Here is a 24,911-nt window from a genome sequence, read left to right as displayed (position 1 = left end):
GTCTGTAGAACACACTGAGAAGTATCTAGAGATATTTAAATCAAGATGGAGAGAGAAAGAGGGAATGATATATGACATAAAACTTGCCAGCATGGATCACTGAAGAGTAAGAAAACAAATCTCCCTGAGGAAGTTGGAGAAGGTGTCATAAAGGAAGTGACATTTGACGTTTGTTTTGAAGGATGAGTCAGATATAATTATCCAGATAAACAAGGACGAGAATAATAAAAAAAAGTCATTTTAGGCAGAGGGAACAGCAATTCAAGAGCATAGAGAAATGACACGAGGGCTAGGAAGGCAGTTTGAAGACAGATTATTAATTTTTTTTAATCTCATAAGGAATGGGGTACCTATCCCTTAGCAACGTGTCCCACTCAGCTTAAGAAATAAGTGATTGCCAACATAAAGTCCATTGGGTACCTCTCTGATGGTATCCCTTCTTTCCTTCAGAGAGCGAATCCTTCTCTGAACTTGTGTTTATCATTCCCTTGCATTTCTTCATTAAAAAAAAAATATATATATATCCTCTAAGCAAGACATGCATTGTTTTGCATGATTAAAGTATTGTGTTAATTTTTTTCGCAACTTGCTTTTTGCCCACCATTGTGTTTGTGAGGTCCATGCATGTGATATGAGTAGCTCAGGTCAGTTACCTAGAGAGTAGATTCCCTCAGGGTTGGTGACTGAATGTAGGAAATAAGAGAGGAATTTAGGATTACTCTGACATTTTTAGAGAATGGTGATGCTCTTAATTAAAATGAGAAAATAGAGTAAAGAAGTGAATTTGTGGGGCAGGCAAATAATTCTGTTTGGAGTATGTTTAATTTGAGACGCCTGCAGGTATAGTTACAGATGGGGAGGACTTGGAAATCACATGTGGGGCTCAGAAGCGAGCAAGTGATTGAGAAAGAGATCTAGAATCCAGGTGATTGTTGAAGCACTGAGGGAGGATGAGAGGATCTAGGGAGAAATGCATGGGTTCTGGTGACATAGTGGTTCGCCTAGGGCAAAGGAGGAGTAGCAACCAGCTGATTAGAGACAAGCTCCCTGCATGGGTAAATGGGAGTCAGACTAGAATTCCATTGCTCTGATATAACCTGCTCTTTGCGAAATTAGATATTACTAGTTAGAACTACCTGAATTACCCAAGAGTGCCAAGATCCTCTTTGTTTGTTGTTCCTTCCCTTTGTGAAGCCACGGCATCCTGTTTAGCATCAGTGAGGATAACAACGTGAGGAAGACCACCTAGATGGGGAAATCATAGCAGAAACCACGAGCAGATATTACGGGATCCAAGAAGGTGACATCATCATGTAAAGGTGAAGGTGGATATGATTGATAAATTTCAATTATTTGGCCTTTATTATTATGGAAAATTGAGTAGTAATTTCATAATTATTTTTGCATAATCATGGGGCCTTGGCTAACATGTTAATATTTGTATTTTTGCCTGTAGTCCTTAATCTACTTGGCTAAGAAAGCTTAAACTATTAAAGGATTTGTGATGATGTGTATAAGTTGTTCAGTAACACCTATCTTTGGAAGACCTTTGAGGAACTAGACTGGAGAAGTTACACTTTTAAGAGCCCCAAGGATTAAATCTCAGTTTTGCTCAAGAAGACATGGAATCTTAGAATTGAGTAAGACCTTAAGTATCTGTTGAGGGAAACAAGTATCCCCAACTCCTTCAATTTTCATGGAGGGGAGGAAAGTGCTCCAGGCCCCAGGAGAATAAAGGACAAGGGCGGTGTTTCCTGTCTGTTGCCACACATCTCTTTTCTGAGGCGGCAATTCTGGGTGCATCTGCTCTGCGGACCTAACATCGCCCTCTAGTGGACTGTCCCAAGGACGAGACTTGGGGGAAAGTAGAAAGTACACCTGGCCGTGGGTCCAACCCGATTCTCCACTACAGCGATACCAGTAACTAAGCTAATACGTTGGTTTCCATCCCTTTTATTCCTTTATTTATACTTTAACCCAAACTTTTTTTTAACTGAAGTAATATATGATTATAAAAGTCTAGAAAAAAAGAAAAATTAGAGATTAAAAAACTCTTAAAATTTGGAATATATCCTTTAATCATTTTTGTCCTTTTTTTTTTTTAAACTTTATTCCTTTTTATTGCTGATTAGTATTTAAGGGTGAGGATATACTACAGTTTTTTTTGAGGAAGATTAGCCCTGAGCTAACATCTGATGCCAATCCTCCTCTTTTTGCTGAGGAAGATTGGCCCTGGGCTAACAACTGTGCCCATCTTCCTCTGCTTTATATGGGACACCGCCACAGCATGGCTTAACAAGCGGTGTGTCAGTGTGCACCTGGGATCCGAACCTGTGAACCCGGGGTCACCGAAGCGGAGAGTGCGAACTTAACTGCTACGCCACCTGGCCAGCCCCCATTTTTGTCTAAATATACATCGACTAGCTTTCCACATCATTACACTTTTCTATAACATTTTTAGTGGTTGCTTGGTATTCCATTATATGGATATGGCTGTCTCATAGTATATTAAGCAACGTTCAAATTTTGGACATTTAAGTTCTTGCCACTTTTTTTATTATTATAAACCACCCTGAATTGTTGCAGGATAGATCCTTAGAAGTGAAACTTATTTAGCCAAAGGACATAGAATTTGAATGCTCTTACCATATATATTACCAGATTTTCCTCACCCAGCGTTGTGTCCATTTTCCCTGGCATCACTGTGTGTTATCGTTTGTTTTTCTTTGCCATTTTTAAAAGCAAAAATGGAATCTTACCGTTCTAATTTATTTGACCAGTGGAGATGAACATTTTACAAGTTTTTTGGCCATTGTGATCAGAAAGGTTTTTTTGCTTTTAAAAAATATATTTTAGTTTACACACAGTAAAAATCACTCTTTTTGGTGTACAATTCTATGAGTTTTGACAAATGCACAGAGTTGGGTGTTTTGATTATGGTGGTGGATACACAACAGTTTCATCATCCAAAAATTCCCTCAGGCTGGCCCCTTTTGGTCAACCCATTCTCCTACCTCACTTTCTGGGAACTACTGATGTGTTCTTCATCCATACAGTTTTTGCCTTTTCCAGAATGTCACATAAATGGAATCATATATTATTCCTTTTGAGCCTGGCTTCTTTCACTTACAATAATACATCTGAGATTCATCCACGTAGTTTCATGTATCAGTAGTTTGTTCCTTTTTACTGCTGAGTAGTCTTTCACTGTATGGATGTACCACAGTCTATCCATTCACCAGTTGATGGGCATTTGGGTTGTTTCCTGCTTTTGGCAATTATGAATAAGCTGCTGTAAATAGTCACACAACAATTTTGTGTGAATATAGGTTTTTATTTCTTTGCGGTAAATACCTAGGAGTGGGATTACTAAATTATATGGTAACTGTTTACCTCTGTAAGAAACTGGCAAGCTGTTTTTTCAAGTGAGTATACCATTTTTACATTTCTACCACCAATGTAAGAGAGTTCCCAGTTGCTCTGCATCCTCACCAGCACTTGGTATTATCAATATTTTTTAAGTCGTTCTAGTAGATGCGTAGTGGTATTTCATTGTGGTTTTAATTTGCATTTCCCTAATGAGTAATGATGTTGAGCATTTTTCATGTGCTTATTTGCTATCTGTAGATCTTCTTTGGTGAAATGTCTTTTCAAACCTTTTGCCCATTTAAAAAATTGGTTTTTTTTTCTTACTATTGAGTTTTGAGTGTTCTTTATGTATTTTGAATATGCGTCCTTTGTCAGATATGTGATTTGCAAATTTTTGTTCCAGTATGTGGCTTTGTTTTTCATTCTCAAGTATCTTTCACAGAGCAAAAGTGTTTAATTTTGATGAAGTCCAATTTATTAATTTTTTCTTTTATGGATTGTGCTCTTGGTGTTGTATATGAGAACTCTTTGCCTAACCTAAGGTTACCAAGAGTTTCTCCTAGGTTTTCTTCTAAAAGTTTTACATTTTGGCATATTAACCATTTTGAGTTATTTTTGTCTGACATTTTATTATTAAAATTTTTAAACATACATAAAAAAGTTAACATTTCACATATTTGCTTTGCTTTTTTCCTGAACCACTTGAAAATAGACATCATAATATTTCACACCTAAAAAAAGGTAGTTTTCACTTTGCATGATAGTGTGGGATCATAAACATGACCTTGCAAGCTGAAACCGTGCAGAGTGATCTTAATAATCAACGGGAAAAATTATGATTGTTGTGTGACATTTAAAGATTCTTGTCATGGGCCGGCCCCGTGGCTTAGCGGTTGAGTGCGCGCGCTCCGCTACTGGTGGCCCGGGTTTGGATCCCGGGCGCGCACCGAGGCACCGCTTCTCTGGCCATGCTGAGGCCGCGTCCCACATACAGCAAGTAGAAAGATGTGCAACTATGACATACAACTATCTACTGGGGCTTTGGGGGAAAAAAAAATAAATAAAATTATTAAAAAAAAAAAGATTCTTGTCAAAACATTAAAATCTCTCCTATTGTCAGATATGAAACTAAAAGGAAATTTTAAAAAGTAGTGAAACCAGTATGTATTTAGTCCACTGTAACTTAAAACATTAGAAACATTGAGAACTGAAGTGTTTTATTTCTTTGTAAAAAACTTATCAAGAACAGTCTGAACAGTGCTTACCTTCGTCTTCCTGTATAACTTACGACACCAAGAGATCATCTTTTCTATGCCTTTGGTGACCTGTCATACTCTTTTCTAAGTTTGGATTGGCTTCCAGCATTTTATCTTTTTTTATCCTTCATCACAGCTTTCATTTCTATGAAATATCTGAGAGTTCCTTTAATGTAAGTTTTTTGCCAGTGCCACTTCCTCCGAGACATCATCAGCATTTTCTTCACAACCAATCTCTCCATTTGGGTTGATAAACTTGACTAAGTCCATCTGGCTGCGTGTCTAGAGGTTCCTGATCACAGGCAGTGATCCCCGCAACGTGTTTCTACATCTCTGCAGTCAGCTATTTCTTCTATAACTCCCTTTACGTTCTATTTAAACTTCACTTCCAGTGTTATTACTTTCTGTTTCTTCGTTGCGTTTTCATCTTTGTTGGCCAATTCTCTCTTTCAATTGTACATTTTTTTGTAAAATATCACAGAGTTTATGACTGGGAGAAGAGTAAATAAAGCAACTACACACTTTGCTGTCTGTCCAGGAACTGGCTAACAGGTCACCCATCACCCACAGACTAAAAGAAGTGACATGATTGGTGACTGACCACGATGCATACCTGTTATTTATGTAGTGACCTGTGGGCTGAAGAGCGAGCAGCAGTTTCTACTTTATGCAATCACTCACAGTTAGCATGCAATGGTAACTGAGATCTGAACTGTGTTGCTGGGAAACCAATATCATTTAACTAAACCATAGTAACTGAAATTCATGCACATTGAAACAGGGCAAAGCAAGGACCGCCTGTATTCAAGCACGTATCACCAAAAAATCAGGGCATTTTCATATCATTATCACACTTAAGGAAATTATCAATAATTTCCTAGTATAATATCCTCTCCATATTAAAAACGTCTCTATTCAAAAAATCTAGAACAGTCCTCCTCCATTAATTTTGTTCATGATATTGACTTCTCAGAGAAACTAGATTTATTATTCAGAATGATACTACTTGGAGTGCAATCCACAGACCAGGAGCATCAGCATCACCTGGGAATTTGTAGGATGCAGAATCTTGGGCCTCATCCCAGAACTACCATCCTCCATTTCAGTGTGTGTCTTTTTAAATTCATTACGCTTGGAACTAGTTGGGGCCTTTTAATAGATAAATTCAATATTTCTTTGCATGGGTGGAATTTTTAATTGTTTAATTATTACCACTCCTATCAACTGCATGTTAGTTACCCTGGATCTACCGTGTAGGTCTCTATTTGTTTGTGATTTCAATATTTTTATTTATGTTTTGCATTATTTTGGTTTATTTGATCTTCCTGGTCATTAATTTGGGTTTCAATAATGACATCTCCTTTAATTCAACTTCTGATTTTCGTAAATCACATTTTCCATTTCCTGAAAGCCTTTGTCTGTGTATCTGTATAACTGAATCTCCTTAAGAGCTCTTGTTCCTCTTTGGTCTGTCTTCTCCAGCAGTTCTTTATAACTAACGTCTACCCACTCCTTGTACGCTGTCCCTCTTCTAGGATCAGCGGGTCTCAAACGGGGCAGAACGTCAGAATCACCTGGGGAGCTTTAAAATCTGTTGGACCTTGGAGCCCACCTCCGGAGATCACAATTTAATTGGTCTAGAGTAAGGCCTGGGCATCAAGAATTCTAAAAGCTCCCAATATCTGCTTGTGGGAGCTCAGGCCCATATTATCGGGTTTTTAAAGCAGAGGCAACCCTGCCACCAAAATCCAGAATGTTGGAAACTCGACAGGACAAACAACTTTGTTTCTTCAACAATTACATTGTGAGAAAAATAGCAAGAATAGAAAGAGAAAGAGGGAAAGGCGGGGGGAACATACAGATTAAGTATTAAAAATACTTAAGAGATCACAAAAAAAAAAAAAAAAAAATGGGGCCGGCCCCGTGGCGTGGCGGTTAAGTGCGTGCGCTCCGCTGCTGGCGGCCCAGGGTTCGGATCCTGGGCGCGCACTGACTCGCTGCTTGTCAAGCCATGCTGTGGTGGCGTCCCACATAAAGTGGAGGAAGATGGGCATGGATGTTAGCCCAGGCCAGTCTTCCTTAGCAAAAAGAGGAGGATTGGCATGGATGTTAGCTCAGGGCTGATCTTCCACACACACACACACACACAAAATACTTAAGAGACATAGCAACCAATTGCAACACGTGGACCTTATTTGGATCTTGATTTGAACAAAACTATAAAATAAACATGAGACAACTGGGAAAATCTGAACACCGATTGGATTTCTAAAAAATTGTAAAATATACATTAAAAACTTACCATCTTAACCTTTTTAAAATGTATAGTTCAATAGTGTTAAGTACATTCATATTAAAAAATTATTAATTTAGGTGTGATAATAGTTTTATACTTATGTATTAAAAAGAAGAGTCCTAATCTTTTAAAAAACAGGCTGAAATATTTATGGACAAAATAATATGAAGTCTGGTATTTTTTTTCAAAATAGATGAAACATGATTGGCCATGAATTGGTAATTGCCGAAGCTGGGTAAAAGAACTTTAGGATTCATTATACTGTTCTCTAGACTTCTATGTGAGTTTGACATTTTCCTTAATTAAAAGTTTTTTCAAAAGTTTTATGTTGCTCTTTTTCTAAAGTAGTTCGTTGTCCATTGATTTTTTTCACTTGTCCCTCTTAAGTCCCCAATCCTTTTCTGCTAATACTTCTACTAGTCTATCAGTTCTGCTTAGTTTTTTCTGTGACTACTTCACACATATCCCTAACAAATTGCACTTTGCCTCTTTCTTTCTTCCTTCCTTCCTTCCTTCCTTCCTTCCTTCCTTCCTTTCTTTCTTTCTTTGTTTTTTGTCACATTGTCAGAACTATTAGCCACCTTGGATTGACACCCCTGGACCTCAGTTTCCCAAGTTTCCTGAAACTATAATGGTTCCTCCCACCAATGGTCACTCCCGCCTGTGTGACCCGTTTCTCACGTACCTTTACTGGCTGGCTGATGAAGATGTTCTGAAGCACTGATAATATCATCGAAATAACCCAGCTGGTGGCTTGGTCTTTGCTCAGTTCCAGGCTATAAAGTGCTGTAAAAAAGGCCGCAGCCAGACTAGTGACACCCAGAAAGAGCCAGCAGACATAAGTCAGCCATCGGGGCAGGCCATTAAAGATGGACTTCTTCCCTTCTGCTGGGCTCAGGATGGGAAAACTGGTTGCCTCCCTTAAGAACAGAAGTTGAAGGAATAATCCTACAGCCAACAGCTAAGAGAGAGGTTTAGGAAGATTACAGGTGATAAAGAAGGACCAGTATGGTGCGTTACCTGGATGGCCCTTGCCCTGTGGGAAGGAGATGTGTTTCCAAGAGTTCCTGTAGTTTCTGTAGTTGGCTGGCTGCATCTAGGAAGTCACAAGGCTGGTCAACCTGGGTGGGATCCAGTGTGCTTAAGTGACACTGCAGCCTCTGCAGAACTCGGAGCAGGTAATAGTGGAAATGATGGTGGTTTTCAGGAACCACTGAAAATATATTCCAGGTTGACACTTTAACAAGTGGAAGATTTCAAAAAATAGTAATTACTGGTAGAGACTAGCAATTCATTAATTGATGATGAGGTTAAATTTCCCAGTCAATGGAGACTGGACTCAACACGTACAGTATTATTGTCATCTCTGAGCATGGTGATGACTTTGTAACAATTTGTAAAATTCCGCGCTTTGATCTTGAGACTTCTAAAACCTGATTGATCTTTTTCACCAGAACTGCAGTACCTGTGACCTATATTAGGTAAGTGCCCAGGAGGCCCAAACTATATTCAAGAATCCATAAATTGCACAATCTCACCATTCTATAGGAAAAAAAGAATGACAAGTTTCAATAGCCTCCAACAAAGCAGATAGAATATGGGGGTCTGAAACAGAGAATATTTTTATGGGTTTTTCCTTAATCCTTTACTTTGTATCACCAGATATATTGTCTCAAAAGCCATCAGACGGATCAAAGCTATCAGCTTTATATTGGAAGCTTAAGGAAACTAAGACAAGCAGAAGGTTGTATCATGCCTGTTGGTTATGCTGAGAGGTAAGAATGAGTAAGAAAGTAAGAGACATACAAGAGAGTGGAAGGCAGAGGAAAGATTAGTTACTAAAACCTACTGAACTTTACCATTTGCCCAATAGGGTCCTGCCTGCTGATGACAGCCTTGACCCTTTAAATGAGAATAAATGAGGCTGGATAAAAGTTTCACCAGCTTGGTAACGTTGTCAGAACTCCACGAAGATTGTTCACACTCTGAGAGTAGGTACATATTTCTCCTGAGCAGGAGTCCCACAGTTTCTTTTAATTCCTGAATGTAGAACCAAGATGAGAAAAGTCAGTCTTTTTTACATTAACCCAGGACTGGTAGCAATTATAGATGGTAATAAGGCTGTTTCTTTACTCAGAAGGGCATACGCTTAGTGTAAAGAACAACAACTTTTCATTTTCTCTATACTTTTTCAGAAAGAAGTCATTTCATAGTAGCTTCAGAACTAGTTTCGTGAGAGAATATAGAATGAAAGAAGCAGGGACCGTTTGACCAAACATCCAAAACTAAAACAACTCCAGAGTAGTATGTTCTGCATTCACAATTAGTCCTCAGAATACTTCATAATCAGGAGAAAAAACTAGAGGTATGATGGATCGCAACTCAGGGGATAGGCATTAGGGAAAAGCTATCCAGGTTAACAGGACCCCGAGAGCCTTCCAAGAGATCCTTTCCACTGGTCTTTTCCACTACGGGGGGAAGGGGAGGACATCATTTACCTGTAAAATTTGATACCAAGCTTACCTCAACTATCTTTGTGAGAGAGAGAGGCTCAAAAGAAGCATCTGAGAGGCAGGAGGCCTGGATGGGAGGAAAGAGAGGCAGAGGTTCCTGTGGTTGAATCAATGGGAAGAGCTGCCCAATTACAAGATTGATTGGGAAGAGGATGACAGCAGTTTGGAGGCTGATGAGCAATTCAGACCACGTCACAGCAAATGGACCCACTGAAAGAAAAGCATTACATCAACCTTCATCCTCAACAATTAAAGCTACCTCAGTCATTCCTCTCCCAGATTTCAGTATTTGTTTAGCAACTTAACTACGATTATCTAAGGATAGAAAATTATCATGGCAGTAAAAATCCTGATGTGTTCCTAAAGTTGCTTCATTTATTAATGAATGAGAACAGTGAGAAAATTTGTTAGAGTGTTCTACCGTTAGGGCAGCAAAGGAAAAACAAAGCACACCATAATTCTGTTTCTAACCCTGAAAGTAAGGAGAATGGAGTATAGTAAAAGGATTACAGACCATAAACAACACACATCAGGGCTCATCCATACCTTGCTCATCTCTCTTGGCAGCAGTGCTGTTTATCTTCCAGAACATAACATTGATGACCATGTTGCAAAGAAGCAGCGTCACACAGCAGCTGAGCCTCTGGACTCTTGTAAACTGGTTCCAGGGGTGTCGAGTTGCAACTGAGAGCCACAGATAATCCTGGGTGAACTTCTCTACAATCATGGAGGAGAACAGGTGTCTATAAAGATGAATTAGGACAGGAGAGACATGAGATTCCATTCTGAAAGTGCCCTAGACTTAGATGTAGTTTGCCTAGCAACAAGCTCTTTAGCAACAACTCAGCCACTATTCAATGCCTCTCTGAAGAAGCTTTCAAATGACCTGATAATACGATCCTTTTGTTATTTTAGGATAGTAGTTTTTGAGGATAAGGATAACTCATAATGTATGAGAATTTAAAATTAAAACCTGTTGCTTTAGCTTTATAAGACTTTTGATAAATCTTTTACTCTTCAAAGGTTTGCATTAGGCTTCTACTCAAGATAGTTTGGTAAATTCAGACTTTGAGCATCTTCTCTACTTCAAAAGGAACTATAAATAAGATGTAAAAAGAAAGAACCAAAAATACTGGCTGGGCTTAAAAGCAAAATAAACATCTCTGAGGAAGGGAAATGGAATGAGAAAACAAGGTGGTGAGTGAGGAAGAAGCCACAGGATTACTGGGCTCCAGGTCTGGAAGAAGGCAGTACACAGGTGGGAGTTTGACTCTTGTAGGGTAACTGGAACTAAGAGTATTTCACAGGGTGGGGAAAGGGAGAGTAAAGCCAACTTCACTGCTTGAAGCCAGGCTTGAGGCTGGAGCTCATGAAAAGATATTGCAGAACAAAAACTGCCATAAAGCTACAAATTTATAGGTAGGGAGGTGGGTGAAAAAGGGCAGCCCATGACCAGGAATTGAGCGAAGAGATCCATTGGCTCATGACAAGATCTGCAGTAGCCCTAGTTTCATTAATTTTATTGGGGAATAGGGGATCCAAAAGGCTGTAATATAAGAAGGCCTAGTTCTAGACTAGAGACGTGAAGAGTTGGATGGAAACAGCAGCCAAACTACTAGTCAGGGATGAGTATGGAGAGAGAGAGATTTAACAATAAAACCACTCAAAATAAACATACAATCCCAAATTCCTAAACACATGAAGAAATCTAAACTTGAGAAAGGGAGCCAAAACAATCAATAATTCAATCAAGAAGAAATTAATTTTATGGGACAGTCTGACAAAGACTTTAAGTATTTTGGGTTGCTCAAAGATACAAGCAAAGGAATAATATTCACTTAAGGAGAATAAAAAACTGGGGCCAGCCCCATGGCTTAGCGGTTAAGTGTGCGCGCTCTGCTCCTGGCGGCCCGGGTTCGGATCCTGGGCGTGCACTGACGCACGGCTTCTCCGGCCATGCTGGGGCCGTGTCCCACATGCAGCGGCTGGAAGGATGTGCAGTTATGACATACAACTATCTACTGGGGCTTTAGGGGGAAAAATAAATAAATAAATAAAATTATAACATGGAGTCCAAGCCCTGCTTTTAAAAAAAAAAAAGGAGAATAAAAAACTACGAGAAACACAAATAAATTAGAAATTTTGAAGCTGATAAATATGGTCATCAAAACAAAAAATTTAGGAGATACGGGCACAGCTGAAAAGAAAATTAGTGAACTGAAATGCAGCACTAAAGAACTCATCCAGGCAAAAAGAGAGGCAAAAAGAAAATAAATATGCATGAGCAGTTTAATAACACGGAGGATAGTTTGAGAGGCTCCAACATACATTAAGGGAATGTCAGAGGACCAATATTTTCAGAAGTGACAACTGAGAAATTTTCAGAATTGAAGACATGATTCTGCATATTAAATGTACATTTTATGTTAGGTGTATTTTGCCACAGCAAAAAAAATTTGTAAAGTATATTCTGAGGGTTGGCCCCGTGGCTTAGTGGTTAAGTGTGCGCGCTCCGCTACTGGCGGCCTGGGTTCGGATCCCGGACGGGCACCGACGCACCACTTCTCCAGCCACGCTGAGGCCACGTCCCACATACAGCAACTAGAAGGATGTGCAACTATGACGTACAACTATCTACTGGGGCTTTGGGGGAAAAAAAAAGGAGGAGGATTGGCAATAGATGTTAGCTCAGAGCCGGGCTTCCTCAGCAAAAAGAGGGGGATTAGCATGGATGTTAGCTCAGGGCTGATTTTCCTCACACACACACACACACAAAAGTATATTCTGAGTACCAAACAGGATAAAAAAGCAAATCTACAGTGAAAATAATTATGGTAAACCTTGGTACATCAAGGATAAAGAGAAAATATTAAAAAGAGAAAAGGCAGTATACTTTAAAAGAATAAGAGCTAGATTGACAGAAGACTGACACAACACAACAGAGGCAGTGTTGGAAGGCAATTCTCCATGAATACTTCATATCTAGGCATTAATAAAATTTGCTCCTGGACTATCTTTTGAGCTATCTTTGTATAAGCAGACAGCCCTGGAAAGATAGAGATAGTGACTCTCTTTGGAGCAAATTTATTTACATTTCCAGATTGTAAAGACAGACACATCTCATTCCCCAGGGATATTCTAGGGTAATAAAGATAGAAAGGCCTTGTTCCCACCCCTTGAGAGATTTGCTTACATTCCAGAGACGTAAAGACAATGTCTCAATCCACAGGGGAGTTATCCTGCAGGTTTTCCAGCATTCCCTATACCAGATCAGAGTCTCCTCATCTTGGGGTTCTTCTTTTGTAAAGCGTCTCCACTGCCTGTGCAAGTATCACCCTGTGGGGACTGGGCTTCTGGTGACCAACATAAAATATTACTCTGGCTGCTATTATTGCTATAAGTAGTAAACTGTCTAAATCCATTTGAGTTAGCAAAAAGGGTGGAGTAAAGACCTCTGAAAATTCTCTCTTCCATAAAAGCAATGATAAAACTGCTTTTAAAAAGTCAGAATCAAAATTTTCAGAATTCAGGTAAATATTCAAAGGTGTGTAGCAACCTAGGAGAGTTTATTCAAGAAAAATGGCTGAGGGGCCGGCCCGGTGGCGTAAGCGGTTAAGTGCACGCGCTCCGCTGCGGCGGCCCAGGGCACCAGTTTGGATCCCGGGCGCGCACCGACGCACTGCTTGTAGAGCCATGCTGTGGCGGCGTCCCATATAAAGTAGAAGAAGATGGGCACAGATGTTACCTCAGTGCCAATCTTCCTCAGCAAAAAAAAAAAAGAGGAGGATTGGCATCAGATGTTAGCTCAGTGCTGATCATCCTCACAAAAAAAAAAAAGAAAGAAAAATGGCTGAATATCAATATGAACAGTGAGCTTTGTGGCATTTTAACTTGCCCTATTCCCATCTCCCTTTCTCTAGCTCCACGGTAACCTTGAAAACCAACAGCCTTCAATCACAGTGAAAACCAGCAGCCTGGCAGCCACTAGAGGGAGCAGACCAAGTCTGGAGCTTCTTCAAAGCCTCATTCCCAGAGAATTGTGATTATTTGACCTGTCTAGTAGTTCCCTGGGAAACTCCACTTGCAAGGCTGTCTTGATTTGACTTGTGCACTCATACACTGCAAAAAGCCTTTTCCCTGAGGACACTGTCAAAAATTCACAGGCAATTGTTTAACTTCACAGCTACCTGATATGGTGGGCCAACAATAGGCTAACCAAAAAGCTTAAAAGAAAATGCTGGAAAATGAGAAGTCCATAGGAGTTTTGAAAAGCTCTGACATATTCCTGGGACTCTAGAAGCTACATGCATGTCCAGGGCTGTGTGCACACTCAGGAAATACCTGAGAAGGCCCTAAGCTCTCACTCCTGGATGACCCTGAGGCTCTCAGCAAACAGGAAGCAAAGGCTAAGGCAGAGCTCAGTTGCCTTGCTGAGTGCTGAAGGCATGCCACAACATGCACACAAAACCTGTCAGCAAAGACTGGGAGACTTATTCCTTCCAGACATTTAAGGAAATCTCTGTCCAATCATCAGCTGACCACTGAACTAACTGAGCAGAAACTTCAGTTGTCACACATGAATATAGACTTTCCAGAATTAATTCAGAAAAGTCACTAAACAAACAGCAACAATAAACACTAAGAACAACAAATCCTGGAGGAGGGGAAGAAAATCTGATTTCCAGAGTTGCCACATTGATCACAAGACATGAAAGAAAAAAATAAATATGTTCCCAGCACACACATGCACACACAACAGCAGTCAGTAGATTGTCCCTGAGGAAGCCAAGACACTGGATCTACTATGCAAAGACTTTAAATCAGCTATTTTAAATATGTTCAAAGAACTAGAGGAAACCATATCCAAAGAACTAGAGGAAAGCAAATGAGAATGATATCTTGCCAAATAGAAAATATCAATAGAGATACAGAAATTATTTAAGAAAAAGAAAAAAACTCTGCAGTTGAAAACAACAATAAGTAAAATGAAAAATTCACTAGAGAGGCTCAACAGCAGATTTGAGCAGGGAGAAGAATGGATCAGCAAACTTGAAGACAGGTCAATTGAAATTATCCAGTCTGACAGACAGAAAGAAAAAAGAATGAAGAAAATGAACAGAGCCTCCAAGACCTGTAGAACACTACCATTTCCCAACAATACCTAAAGGAAAAGAGCTCTTTCTTTGAGACTGGTTCGAAGACCCGGTCACGCTCACAGTCTCCAAGGTCCACGGACAGCCAACAATTGCACAGGAAATGCCATTTCCTTTTACCTGCCAAGTCACTGACAATTACCTGGTTTACATACCTATAATAAAATGAAGACAATTGTGTTAGGGAGGTAGGCACAAATGAGTTGCTGTAATAAGAAGTAATCTTATGGAAACAACCTAAATGTCCATCGATGGACAAATGGATAAAGAAAATGTGGTAGATATATACAATGGAATATTATTCAGCCATAAAAAAGAATGAAATCTTGCCATTTGCAGCAACACTGATGGATCTTGAGGGCATTATGCTAAGTGAAACAAGTCAGATAGAGAAAGGCAAATACTGTATGATCTCACTTATATGTGGAATCTAAACTAAATAGTAATTAAAAAAAAGCTCATAGATACAAAGAACAGATTGGTGGTTGCTGGAGGCAGGCGTTGGGGGTTGGGAGAAATGGATGAAGGGAGTCAAAAGGAACAAACTTCCAGTTATAAAATCAATAAGGGATATAATGTACACCACGGAGACTATAGTTAATAATACTGTATTGCATATTTGAAAGTTGCTAAGAGAGTAGATCTTAAAAGTTCTCAGCACAAGAAAAAAAATTCTGTAACTATGTATGATGATGATGTTAACTAGATTTATTGTGCTGATAATTTCACAATATATACAAATATCAAATCATTATGTTGTATACCTGAAACTAATATAATGTATGTCAATTATACCTCAATAAAATATTAATTAAAAAAAAAAGAAGTAATCTTTCACTGTCAGTGAGTGTCCAAGTAAAAGGATGCTGTTTCTTTGTGAGGCAAGAAGTAAAGAAAGAAACGAGAGCTGAGCCCATTTTTCCCAACCTCTAAGGAGAGTTCATGTGTAAACTACAGAATGCAGACTTCTATAACTTAGGAAAGTTCGGTGTGTGTATATATTCTTTAAGTTTCCTTGATCCACATGTGACAGTGCCCTGCCACCTCTTCAAGAACCCTGTTTGCCTCTGTCTTTCATCACCACGGTCTGAGAGCGTGTACCTGGGGGTTGGGGAGTGGTCTTCCACCTTTATCCTAATGACTTCTCGTCCTATTGGGGTCTGTGGCTTCGTCTCGATTTCGCAGAGCCATAGGCCCTGAGATTTCATCCTCTTTCCAGTCGCAATGTTTTACCATCTAACTCCTCCGTTATTTCAACCGTCAACACACTTGTCCTCTGGAATGCCTAACTATTCAACCTATTTGACTTCATCTTGCAACTAGTCGGCTAACTTCCTCCTTTACTGTAATGATGCTATTTCTTCAAGAGTCTATATTTAATGTCACAAAACCATTCAAATCTCTCTGTGAAAATCTTTCTTTAATTTTAGTTGAAAGTTTTTTTCTGTGTAAGGAGTCTAGACCCCTTTAAAGCTAAAATATTTCTGGGGACTCTGTTACTCAGGCAGTTTATAAAATCGCAGGTGACTAAGTTGCATTTGATTTAAACTTAACTAGCGCATCTTGTACTCTTAAAGCTTTCATGTAAGAGCAAAGTACAAAAAAGGAGAAAACATTCATTTTCTGATCAGTGAGAAACTAGTCATGGGCTTTTTATGATTCCAGTGTAACTTTTATTCTCTTATTCTTTCATACATGAGAAAAAGAAGAGAATCTAATGAGTGTACAAATTCATTGTTAAAAATTTTGAAAATACGTAAAAGTATACTGAAGAAAATTTTTAAAATTAATAACCCTACTCAGTACCAGAGATAACTGTTGGTAATAAATCAGTATATACAGCTCTAGACTTTTCCCTATATGCATACTTTTTAAAAAAATCAACTTTATTGTGGTATAATTTACATATGTTAAAGGCACCCTTTTAAAATGTACAGTTCAACACATTTTGACAAATGTATACATTTGTGTAAGCACCACCATCATCAAGATATCACCCCAAAAAGTTGTGCCCCTTTTCTGTCAACCCTCCTCAGGCTCACCCCTGGCCCCAGGTGACTACTGATTTGCTTTCTGTCTCCATAGATTTGTTTGCCTTTTTTAGAATTTCATATAGCGGAATCATACAGTATGTATTCCCTTGTGTCTGGTTCTTTTGCTCAGCATAATGTCTTTTGAGGTTCATCCATGTTGTGTGTATAGGTAGATTGTTCTTTTGGTTGGTGAGTAGTATTCCATTGAATGAACATACTAACATTTGTTTCTTCATTTACCCAATGCACATTTGTGCTGTTTCCAGTTTGGGGCTACTATTAATAAAGCTGCTATGAACATATGTGTATAAGTCTTGGAATAGACATATGTTTTCATTTATCTTGGATAAATACCTAGGAGTGGAATTTCTCCTAGGTAAATGTATGTTTAATTTTATAAGAAACTGCCAAACTGTTCTCCAGTGTGGCTGGACCATTTCACTCCCACCAGCGGTGTGTGAGACCTCGAATTACTCCCCATCCTCACCCAAACTTGGTTTTGTCCGACTTTTTAATTTTAGTCATTCTGGTGGGTGTTTAGTGCTATCTCACTGTGGTTTTAGTTTGCATTTCCTGATGACTAACGACGTCGAGCGTCTTTTCAAGTGCTTATCATACATTATTCGCCTTTATAAATAAAACTGGAATGATAGTGTACAAACTGTTTTGTAGATACCGGAACAGAATGGATGCAGCAAGCAAATTATTAGGCTCTAGTGGCCCAGTGGTTGGTGCATCCAACCCAGCAGGGAAAGACTTGTTTTGCTAACAGTTTTAGGCAGGCTGCATACTCTTCTCAGGTGGGCAATACGCAGCAACGGATTCATTTGAGTATCTGGGCCTTAGATCTTTGACTTCATTCCCTTCTTCTCTCCTAACTCCAACAAACCAATAATCTTCATCCTTAATTAATTTTATCATCTATGTTCTCCACCCACCTCTCCCAATTCTCAGAGTGCTGCTGAAGGAAGATGCAGAATCCTTTGGACCTAGCCCACGTCAGGTTCACGTACTCATACTGACCATTTATCTCCCTAACTCCCTAGACACAGCCCATGATTCCATTCTTTCCCCTCTCCTTCAGCTTTTAATTTTGACCCCAAGTACATTCAGTATATAGTTGGTTATTCAATTTACTCTTTAAAGATATTCTTCATAGAGATATTTTAATTTACGGTATTTTTGAGCAATATTTCATTGTTGTTATTTGCTGTTCACAATCATGACAACACTTCATGAAAAGAAAAGAAAAAATAAAACATCTGTCATTCTACCATCCACAAAAAAGTCATATTTATTTCCGGGATTTCTCTGCAGACAGCTTTGAAATTCTCATTTGTTACTACTTGGTCCAAAGCATTATTGTTTTTATTGTGGTGACATGCAAGTCTTTCCCCAGAACGCTAAAGATCCACAGGGAAGAAACAAGCCAGCATGATACGGGTACTTACCAAGAAGGGCTGTCACCCCAATTGTCATGCCAGAGCCGAAGGCTGTGCACGTGCCCCAGAGAGGATGGAGTGCTGAGGAGGAAGACATCCATTCCCCCTCGCTCAAAGACTGCCTTCTGGGGGTCACAAAGATGATGGGGCTCACTTCGCCCCTCTGATCCGTAAAGTGTGACAACCACCTGAATCGTGACAAGGAAAGATAAAATACAGGAAGTTCTAACATGATTCTTTGGGTTTATCCCTAACGAGAAACAGGAAGACAGAGACAACTGTACTGAGACGAAGTCTTAGATAAGTAGAGAGGGCTCTTCAGATTCACAGTTTAGAACCAGGAAATGCCACTCTCTGTGACCCCCTGTAACATGCTATGGGACACCGGGATATCACACGAGTAAATCTCGTGTGGCAGAAGACATAAAGCAATGCAGGAATAACATTTATTTCGTTAACCTTAGCTGTTGTAGCGGCCCTTCTTCGATAGCCAGTGGAGACCTCAATAAGGTAGTGAAACTGAGAGCTGGGGTCGTTATCAGCCAGGACAGTGACTTTCACCTGCAGGAAAAGTAGAACCAAGAAAAGTGGCAGAGCTTCACTTAGTATAGCCCCTGCTTCCTCCAGCTAGGAAACAGGAGGATGCACTGCTGCAGATTTGGCAACTCTATGGAAAGCAAGGGTGAGGTGTAGTTAGAAGACAGACAAACAAGCAGACCTAAGTTATGTGACGAAAAGGAGGATGAGGGCTGAAAGTGCCGGGCTTACGCCTCTAAAATGAAATACTCGTAAAATCAATCCATCAGGTCTTGGGTCTCTCAGTCTTTCCACCTCCCTCCCACCCACGCAGGGTTACCAGGTAACACATAAGACACCCAGTTAAACTTGAATTTCAGATAAACAGTGAATAATTTGGGGGCATACTTACACTAAAAATGCATTCACTATTTATTTGAAATTCAACTTTAACTGGGTGTCCTGTATTTTTATTTACAAAAACTGGCACTCTACACCGCTGGCAACAAAGAAATGGACACTTTGTGTGTATTCTAGAATTTCCAAGTACAAGAAAACATAAGAATAAGAAATATATAGAAGAGAAATTAAGAAGAGGCTGTCATCAAAGGATATTTTTTTTTTTTTTTTTGTGAGGAGATCAGCCCTGAGCTAACATCCGCCAATCCTCCTCTTTTTTTGCTGAGGAAGACGGCCCTGGGCTAACATCCGTGCCCATCCTCCTCCACTTTATATGGGACGCCGCCACAGCATGGCTTACCAAGCAGTGCGTCGGTGCGCGCCCGGGATCCGAACCAGCGAACCCCGGGCCGCCGCAGCGGAGCGCGCGCACTCAACCGCTTGCGCCACCGGGCCGGCCCCTCAAAGGATATTTTTTGTTTCAAAAAAGATTCCTTACAGGTTTCTTATATATTGCAGTTACATTAAATTATAATTTGACTTGCACATAACTTTCATATTCAATGTATAAAGTGAGATAAACTTGAACTTGATTGTAGTTAAGTTCTCTAGGTGTTTTCTTTCGGCTTATTCCTAACCTAAATGAATCATATGAGAGTTCAACCTTACCTAAAAGAAAAAAAATGGAGATAGAGAATTAAGTTTCCAGGCTTTGAGACAGCAGATATGAAGAGAAATTTAAGAAAAGCCCCACTTGAATTTCTACCCGCCTCATTTGATGTGTTTTTTTCCATCTTATTCAACATACTTAAGACATCGTGGCAAAGCTTTTGGAATCAAAGTTTCATCACCTTCTGCATGTCGGCTTGGTCCTTTCTCCAAGCCCACACAAATATGAGCACATAGAATCCTAATAGGCTGGCCAACAGTGACACCCCAACAGGGTTGTTGGTCACGCGAAGGAACAGCTTGATCGTGTCTTCAACATTCACTGTCCTGGGCACAATGAAGAAGTCGCTGCCAAAGTAGGTCAGGTGGTTACAGAGACACTGGGTCCTCAAAACCGTGCTCTGTGGCCCAACCTGGAATTAGAATCAAGACATTGATACTAATTGCGTAGAATGCTAAGGAAGGGACAAACATAAAACATAAACACGGGCAATTTAGAGAGAGAAAAGCATGTCCGATCGCTCAGTCACTGTTGGCAGTAGTGTAAACTGGTGTAACCAATGTGGAGAGCAAGTTGGCAACATCTAGTAAAGCTGAAGAAACACACATTCTTTGAATCCTCCAGTTTCAGTTCTGAATATATATCCTAGGGGTACTTTGTACATGTGCACGAGGAGATGTGAGAAAGAACGTTTCTGTCAGCACTGTTTACAACCACAAAAAATCGGAAACAACCTACATGCCCAGTAACAGCAGAACATACAAAGAAGTAAATAAACGAGTAGAGGCAAACTGATGGAATACTATGCAGCAGTTAAAATGAATGAGTTAGAGCTAGATATATCAACATGCATAAATGTTGAGTGAAAAAAAACAAGTTAAAGAAGGATCTGGATAGTATGGTGCCATTTACCCAAAGACCAAAAGCATGCGAACCACTTATTTATCTATATTTGTCAGTCTCCCTCACTGGAATGTAAGCACGTGAGGACACTGTCTGGCCCATCACTGTATCTCTAGCTCCTAGATGTGGGCCTGGCATGGAGAAGATGCTCAATAAATATTTGCTGAAAGAATGAATACGTATACCAAATTCAGGACAGCGGTTATCCTTTGGTGAGAGGAAGGAAATGAGATTAGCAAGGGATACACAGTGGGCTTTGATCACTCCTGAGTGTTTTATTATTTTTAAAAATCTGAACTAAATAGAGCAAAATACTAACTTCATGAAAAGCTGAGTGGCATGTTTAATGTTTTTTGTTATATCACCTCCTGTAAATTTCCATATGTTGTAACATTTCTTCATAAAAAATAATTTTTAAAATGTCACTAGGTGAAAAAATGGAAGGTACCAATTCCATGTTTGGTTTTGCAGCTGAAAAGCCTAAAACAGTGTCCTTAGGACTGACTTCTTTCCATGGCACACGGTTAAGTTCTTGTTGTCCAGTCTCTAGTCTGCCTCAGAGGAACTCCTGTCCTGTTTCTGCAGCCCCGTTCCTTTCACGGAGACCAAGCACTGTCAGAGCTTCATGGAGGCAGGAAATCTCCTGATGCCTTTTGCGATCAGTGGGTCAGACTCAAGCCTTGCTACCCAAAGTGTGGCTTCCTGGCCCAGCAGCACTGACATCACCTGGGAGCTTGCTGGAAAGGTAGACTCACAGGCCCTGCCCGATTTACGGCAACAGAATCTGAATTTTAACAGGCTCCCAGTTAGAGCATGTGCTGCCCCAGATCATCCAGAAATCACTGCTTGAGGCCATTGAACGGTGCAGATGCCTTCCAGAGCATCCTCTCTCCCTCTAGTCCCAATCTGGATGACACTTTCTCAGATCTTTTAAGAAGAACAGCTTCATGATTTCCAGAACCTTCCACCACATCCTTTGTGCAACTGCACCAGGACTTAAATCAGACAGGATCTCACAGCATCACTAGTGTGGAAACATATAGTGCCATTTTAAAGTGGGCAGACACCTGGAACTAGGCAATAATTACAAAAGTGACAACCTGTCCCCACCTGGCCCGGAATGTACCAGAATCTGTGAGCTTATTTTTAAGCACAAAAATTCTTTTATTCAGCAAGAAGTTCATTCCACTTTACCCACAATGTATTTACTACTTGTAGAATTTAACAGGTTCCGTGTACTGCTTTTCTTACCTAGAATTGTCAGATTTACCTTGGACTAATGTTTGAGAAAGAAATTACACATAGAAAGCACGAGCTCTTTTCCGGACCACTACACGCAACCCTCCTCCTTTTCCCCAGGTAGATTTATTCCCCTTCTGCTGATTATCTCTCTGGGCTGCCCCAACTGAGATAGCAGATGCACTGTGTTAATGCCAGCTAAGGAAGACGACAGGCAGGGGAGGCGGTGCAGCTTCCTACCTGGCATCCGTCGCTCTTCCAAGTGCTGTTGTGGCTGTCCCAGAAATAACACTGAGTGACGACAGTGACGACTGAGAACAGGGTGGGTGGCTGCTGAGTGCTCTCCTGGCTTTTATTCAACACAGCTGTTATGTAGTAGGTGCCGACCCCATACTGCAGACTCTCCGGAGTCAGCACCCAGGTGTACTCCTCATCTGAGGACACAGCACAGCGCTTAGTTGTATTTCAAATGCGCGAAAAATGCCATCAGAACCTTTCTTCTAAAGAGTCTATTATTATTACGATTATTTTATTTTACGAGGAAGTAATAAGCCTGGAGTCACAAAGGATTTTTAAAAAATGACCAGTGATACAGTCAGGGGCTCTGGATTACTCCTGTTCCAGTAAAAAATCATATTCTTTTGATGAAAATTTAGGTCTTGGGCCGGCCTGGTGGTCTAGTGGTTAAGTTCATACGCTCTGCTTCAGCGGCCCAGGGTTTGCAGGTTCGGATCCCGGGTGCGGACCTATGCTCTGTTCATCAAGCCATGCTATGGCGGCGTCCCATATACAAAATAGAGGAAGATGGGCACAGATGTTAGCTTAGGGCTAATCTTCCTCAGCAAAAAGAGGAAGATTGGCAACGGATGTTAGCTCAGGGCCAATCTTCCTCACAAAAAAAGAAAAAGAAAGAAAAGAAAATTTAGGTCTAATGAATTAGAATGTACTATGAGTTTTAGAAAAATGAAATAATCACACATCAAAATTAGTACCCAGAAGACCTAGATAACAAAAGAAACCCAGGGACGAAGCAAGGATAGGAATAGAGTGGTCCCAGGGAAGAAGTCCTGGACTGCACACCAGAGGCCTGATTTCAGGTCTGGCTCTGTCACCAGGTGGCTGTTAAGGGCTATGGCAAGTCACCCAATCTCTCTAGGTTTCTCATCTTTCAAACAAGAAGTCTGGACCAAAGGATCTTCCAGCTCCAAATGACACGATATTATTGCCAAGACCAGCAGGAAGAACGGAGCACATGTTCCAAATCGGGGAAGAGCCTGCTGGTAATGCAGACAGAACCTTGAGCTGGCAGCCTGGCAGTGCGAGCCGCTATCTCAGGTGCTTTGTCTAAGGGGAAGAATCACTTAAAAAGTGATTATTCCTGTGTTAGCGAGGCCTACTCGCGAGCCAGAAAAAGCTCCTTCCACATGGGAAGACTCTCATGAAGGGAGACTATAATATGCTTTATTCATTCTGATTATTTTTCCCAACATTTTTTTTTTTAACACAAAAGGGATAGCTCTTTATTAAGACTTTTCAGTACTACATTTAAAGTTTATAACCAGAGGATATGTTTTTTGGTCAAGTATATCTAGGCACTATTTATATATCTCAGAAATTCTTAACTACTTATATATGTCTCAGAAATTCTTAACTTTTCTAAACTACAATGTAGTCATTCTGGTCCAAGTACCAAGACCTACAGAGATATCTCTGGGCCTTACCCATATCTAAGATTAGAAATAAAATTGAAATATAAGTGATATATTGCATATATATTCATCTATGAAATATAAAGTTTGAAGTATATATGACCCATCATGCTGGAACTTACTTCTGCAGGGAATCTTAACATTTTATTATGAAAGTTTTCAACCATACAGAAAGTTGAGAGTATTTTACAGTGAACTCTCATATAATCACCAGATTATACAATTAACATTTCACTAAATTTGCTTTATCACATATATACCCTTCTACACATCCTACAATCCATCTTTTTTTAAAAATGCATTTCATGGTCACACATAGTAAACATGTGATAAAATTACATAGAACTAAATACACACCCACACAAAGAAATGAGTGCTTGTAAAATTGGTGAAATCTGAATGAGATCAGGGCATTGTTTCGATGCCATTTCCCAGCTGTGATCTTGTTCTACAGTCATGCCAGATGTTACCATTAGGGGAAACTGGGTGAAAAGTATGTGAGATCTCTCTGTTCTATTTTTTACAATTGCCTGTGAATCTACAATTATCTCAAGATAAAAAGTGAAAGAAAAGAAAGAAAAAAATGCACTTTATGGTAAGTTTTTTTGTGTGTGTGAGGAAGATCAGCCCTGAGCTAACATCCATGTTAATCCTCCTCTTTTTTGCTGAGGGAGACTGGCTCTGAGCTAACATCTATTGCCAATCCTCCTCCTTTTTTTTCCCCAAAGCCCCAGTAGATAGTTGTATGTCATAGTTGCACAACCTTCTAGTTGCTGTATGTGGGACACGGCCTCAGCATGGCCGGAGAAGAGGTGCGTCAGTGTGCGCCCAGGATCCGAACCCGGGTGGCCAGTAGCGGAGCTAGCGCACTTAACCGCTAAGCCACGGGGCCAGCCCACGGTACGTTTCTGACATGTGATTGGGGTTTTACCTTTTTGCCACACCTGATCCTTTGGAAGGGTGATGTTCAGGTGGAAGGAAGTGTGGTTAGGCTGATACTGGAACCCCAGGTAGAGTGTCATTAAAAGGGGACTTTCAGGCTCTATGCACACTATCAGGGATTTCTCCGGGGAAGTGACATTCACTGTAATAGTAAAATGGTCTGTGCTCATGTTGAGGCTGGTGGGATGGGTTTCCATGCTAATATTTCTCCAGAGCATGATCTAGAAAAAAAGACAGTTAATCAATCTTTAAGTTTAAGATGGCCCATCCATTGATGCCTTTCGGTCTCCTTTATAGTGATAATGGAATGAAACTTCCTAGGTCTTCCTCTCTGAATATTAGTAGGTAACACAGTGTGAGGGGTTAAGAGAGAGTATATAGTCTAAGACTTAAAACACCTTCTCCTAAGGAAAAAGTAGATCACTTTGAAAAGTTCCTAAAAAAAGATGTGAATAACAAAACAATGGCACT

The 24,911-nt window shown here is 40.1% G+C and overlaps 1 protein-coding gene across 1 annotated transcript in view; it reads right to left on the bottom strand.

The window, feature by feature from the left end:
* Positions 1–24,911, bottom strand: part of PKD1L3 (polycystin 1 like 3, transient receptor potential channel interacting) — a 354,098-nt gene that overhangs the window by 29,074 nt on the left and 300,113 nt on the right. The window contains exons 10-21 of the mRNA XM_058528165.1: positions 24,430–24,661; positions 22,030–22,223; positions 19,829–20,059; positions 18,522–18,623; positions 18,072–18,250; positions 14,596–14,742; positions 9,981–10,177; positions 9,445–9,644; positions 8,781–8,961; positions 7,942–8,134; positions 7,607–7,841; positions 1,146–1,245 (exon numbers count right to left, since the gene is read on the bottom strand). Of these exons, the coding sequence (XP_058384148.1) occupies positions 1,146–1,245; positions 7,607–7,841; positions 7,942–8,134; positions 8,781–8,961; positions 9,445–9,644; positions 9,981–10,177; positions 14,596–14,742; positions 18,072–18,250; positions 18,522–18,623; positions 19,829–20,059; positions 22,030–22,223; positions 24,430–24,661 (2,191 nt within the window). The remainder of the gene's footprint in view (positions 1–1,145; positions 1,246–7,606; positions 7,842–7,941; positions 8,135–8,780; positions 8,962–9,444; positions 9,645–9,980; positions 10,178–14,595; positions 14,743–18,071; positions 18,251–18,521; positions 18,624–19,828; positions 20,060–22,029; positions 22,224–24,429; positions 24,662–24,911) is intronic.

This window comes from Diceros bicornis, chromosome 32, assembly GCF_020826845.1.
Source record: "Diceros bicornis minor isolate mBicDic1 chromosome 32, mDicBic1.mat.cur, whole genome shotgun sequence".
Classification (NCBI taxonomy): domain Eukaryota; kingdom Metazoa; phylum Chordata; class Mammalia; order Perissodactyla; family Rhinocerotidae; genus Diceros; species Diceros bicornis.
Note: the sequence above shows the minus strand (reverse complement) of the source record. Positions and strands in the feature narration are given on the sequence as shown.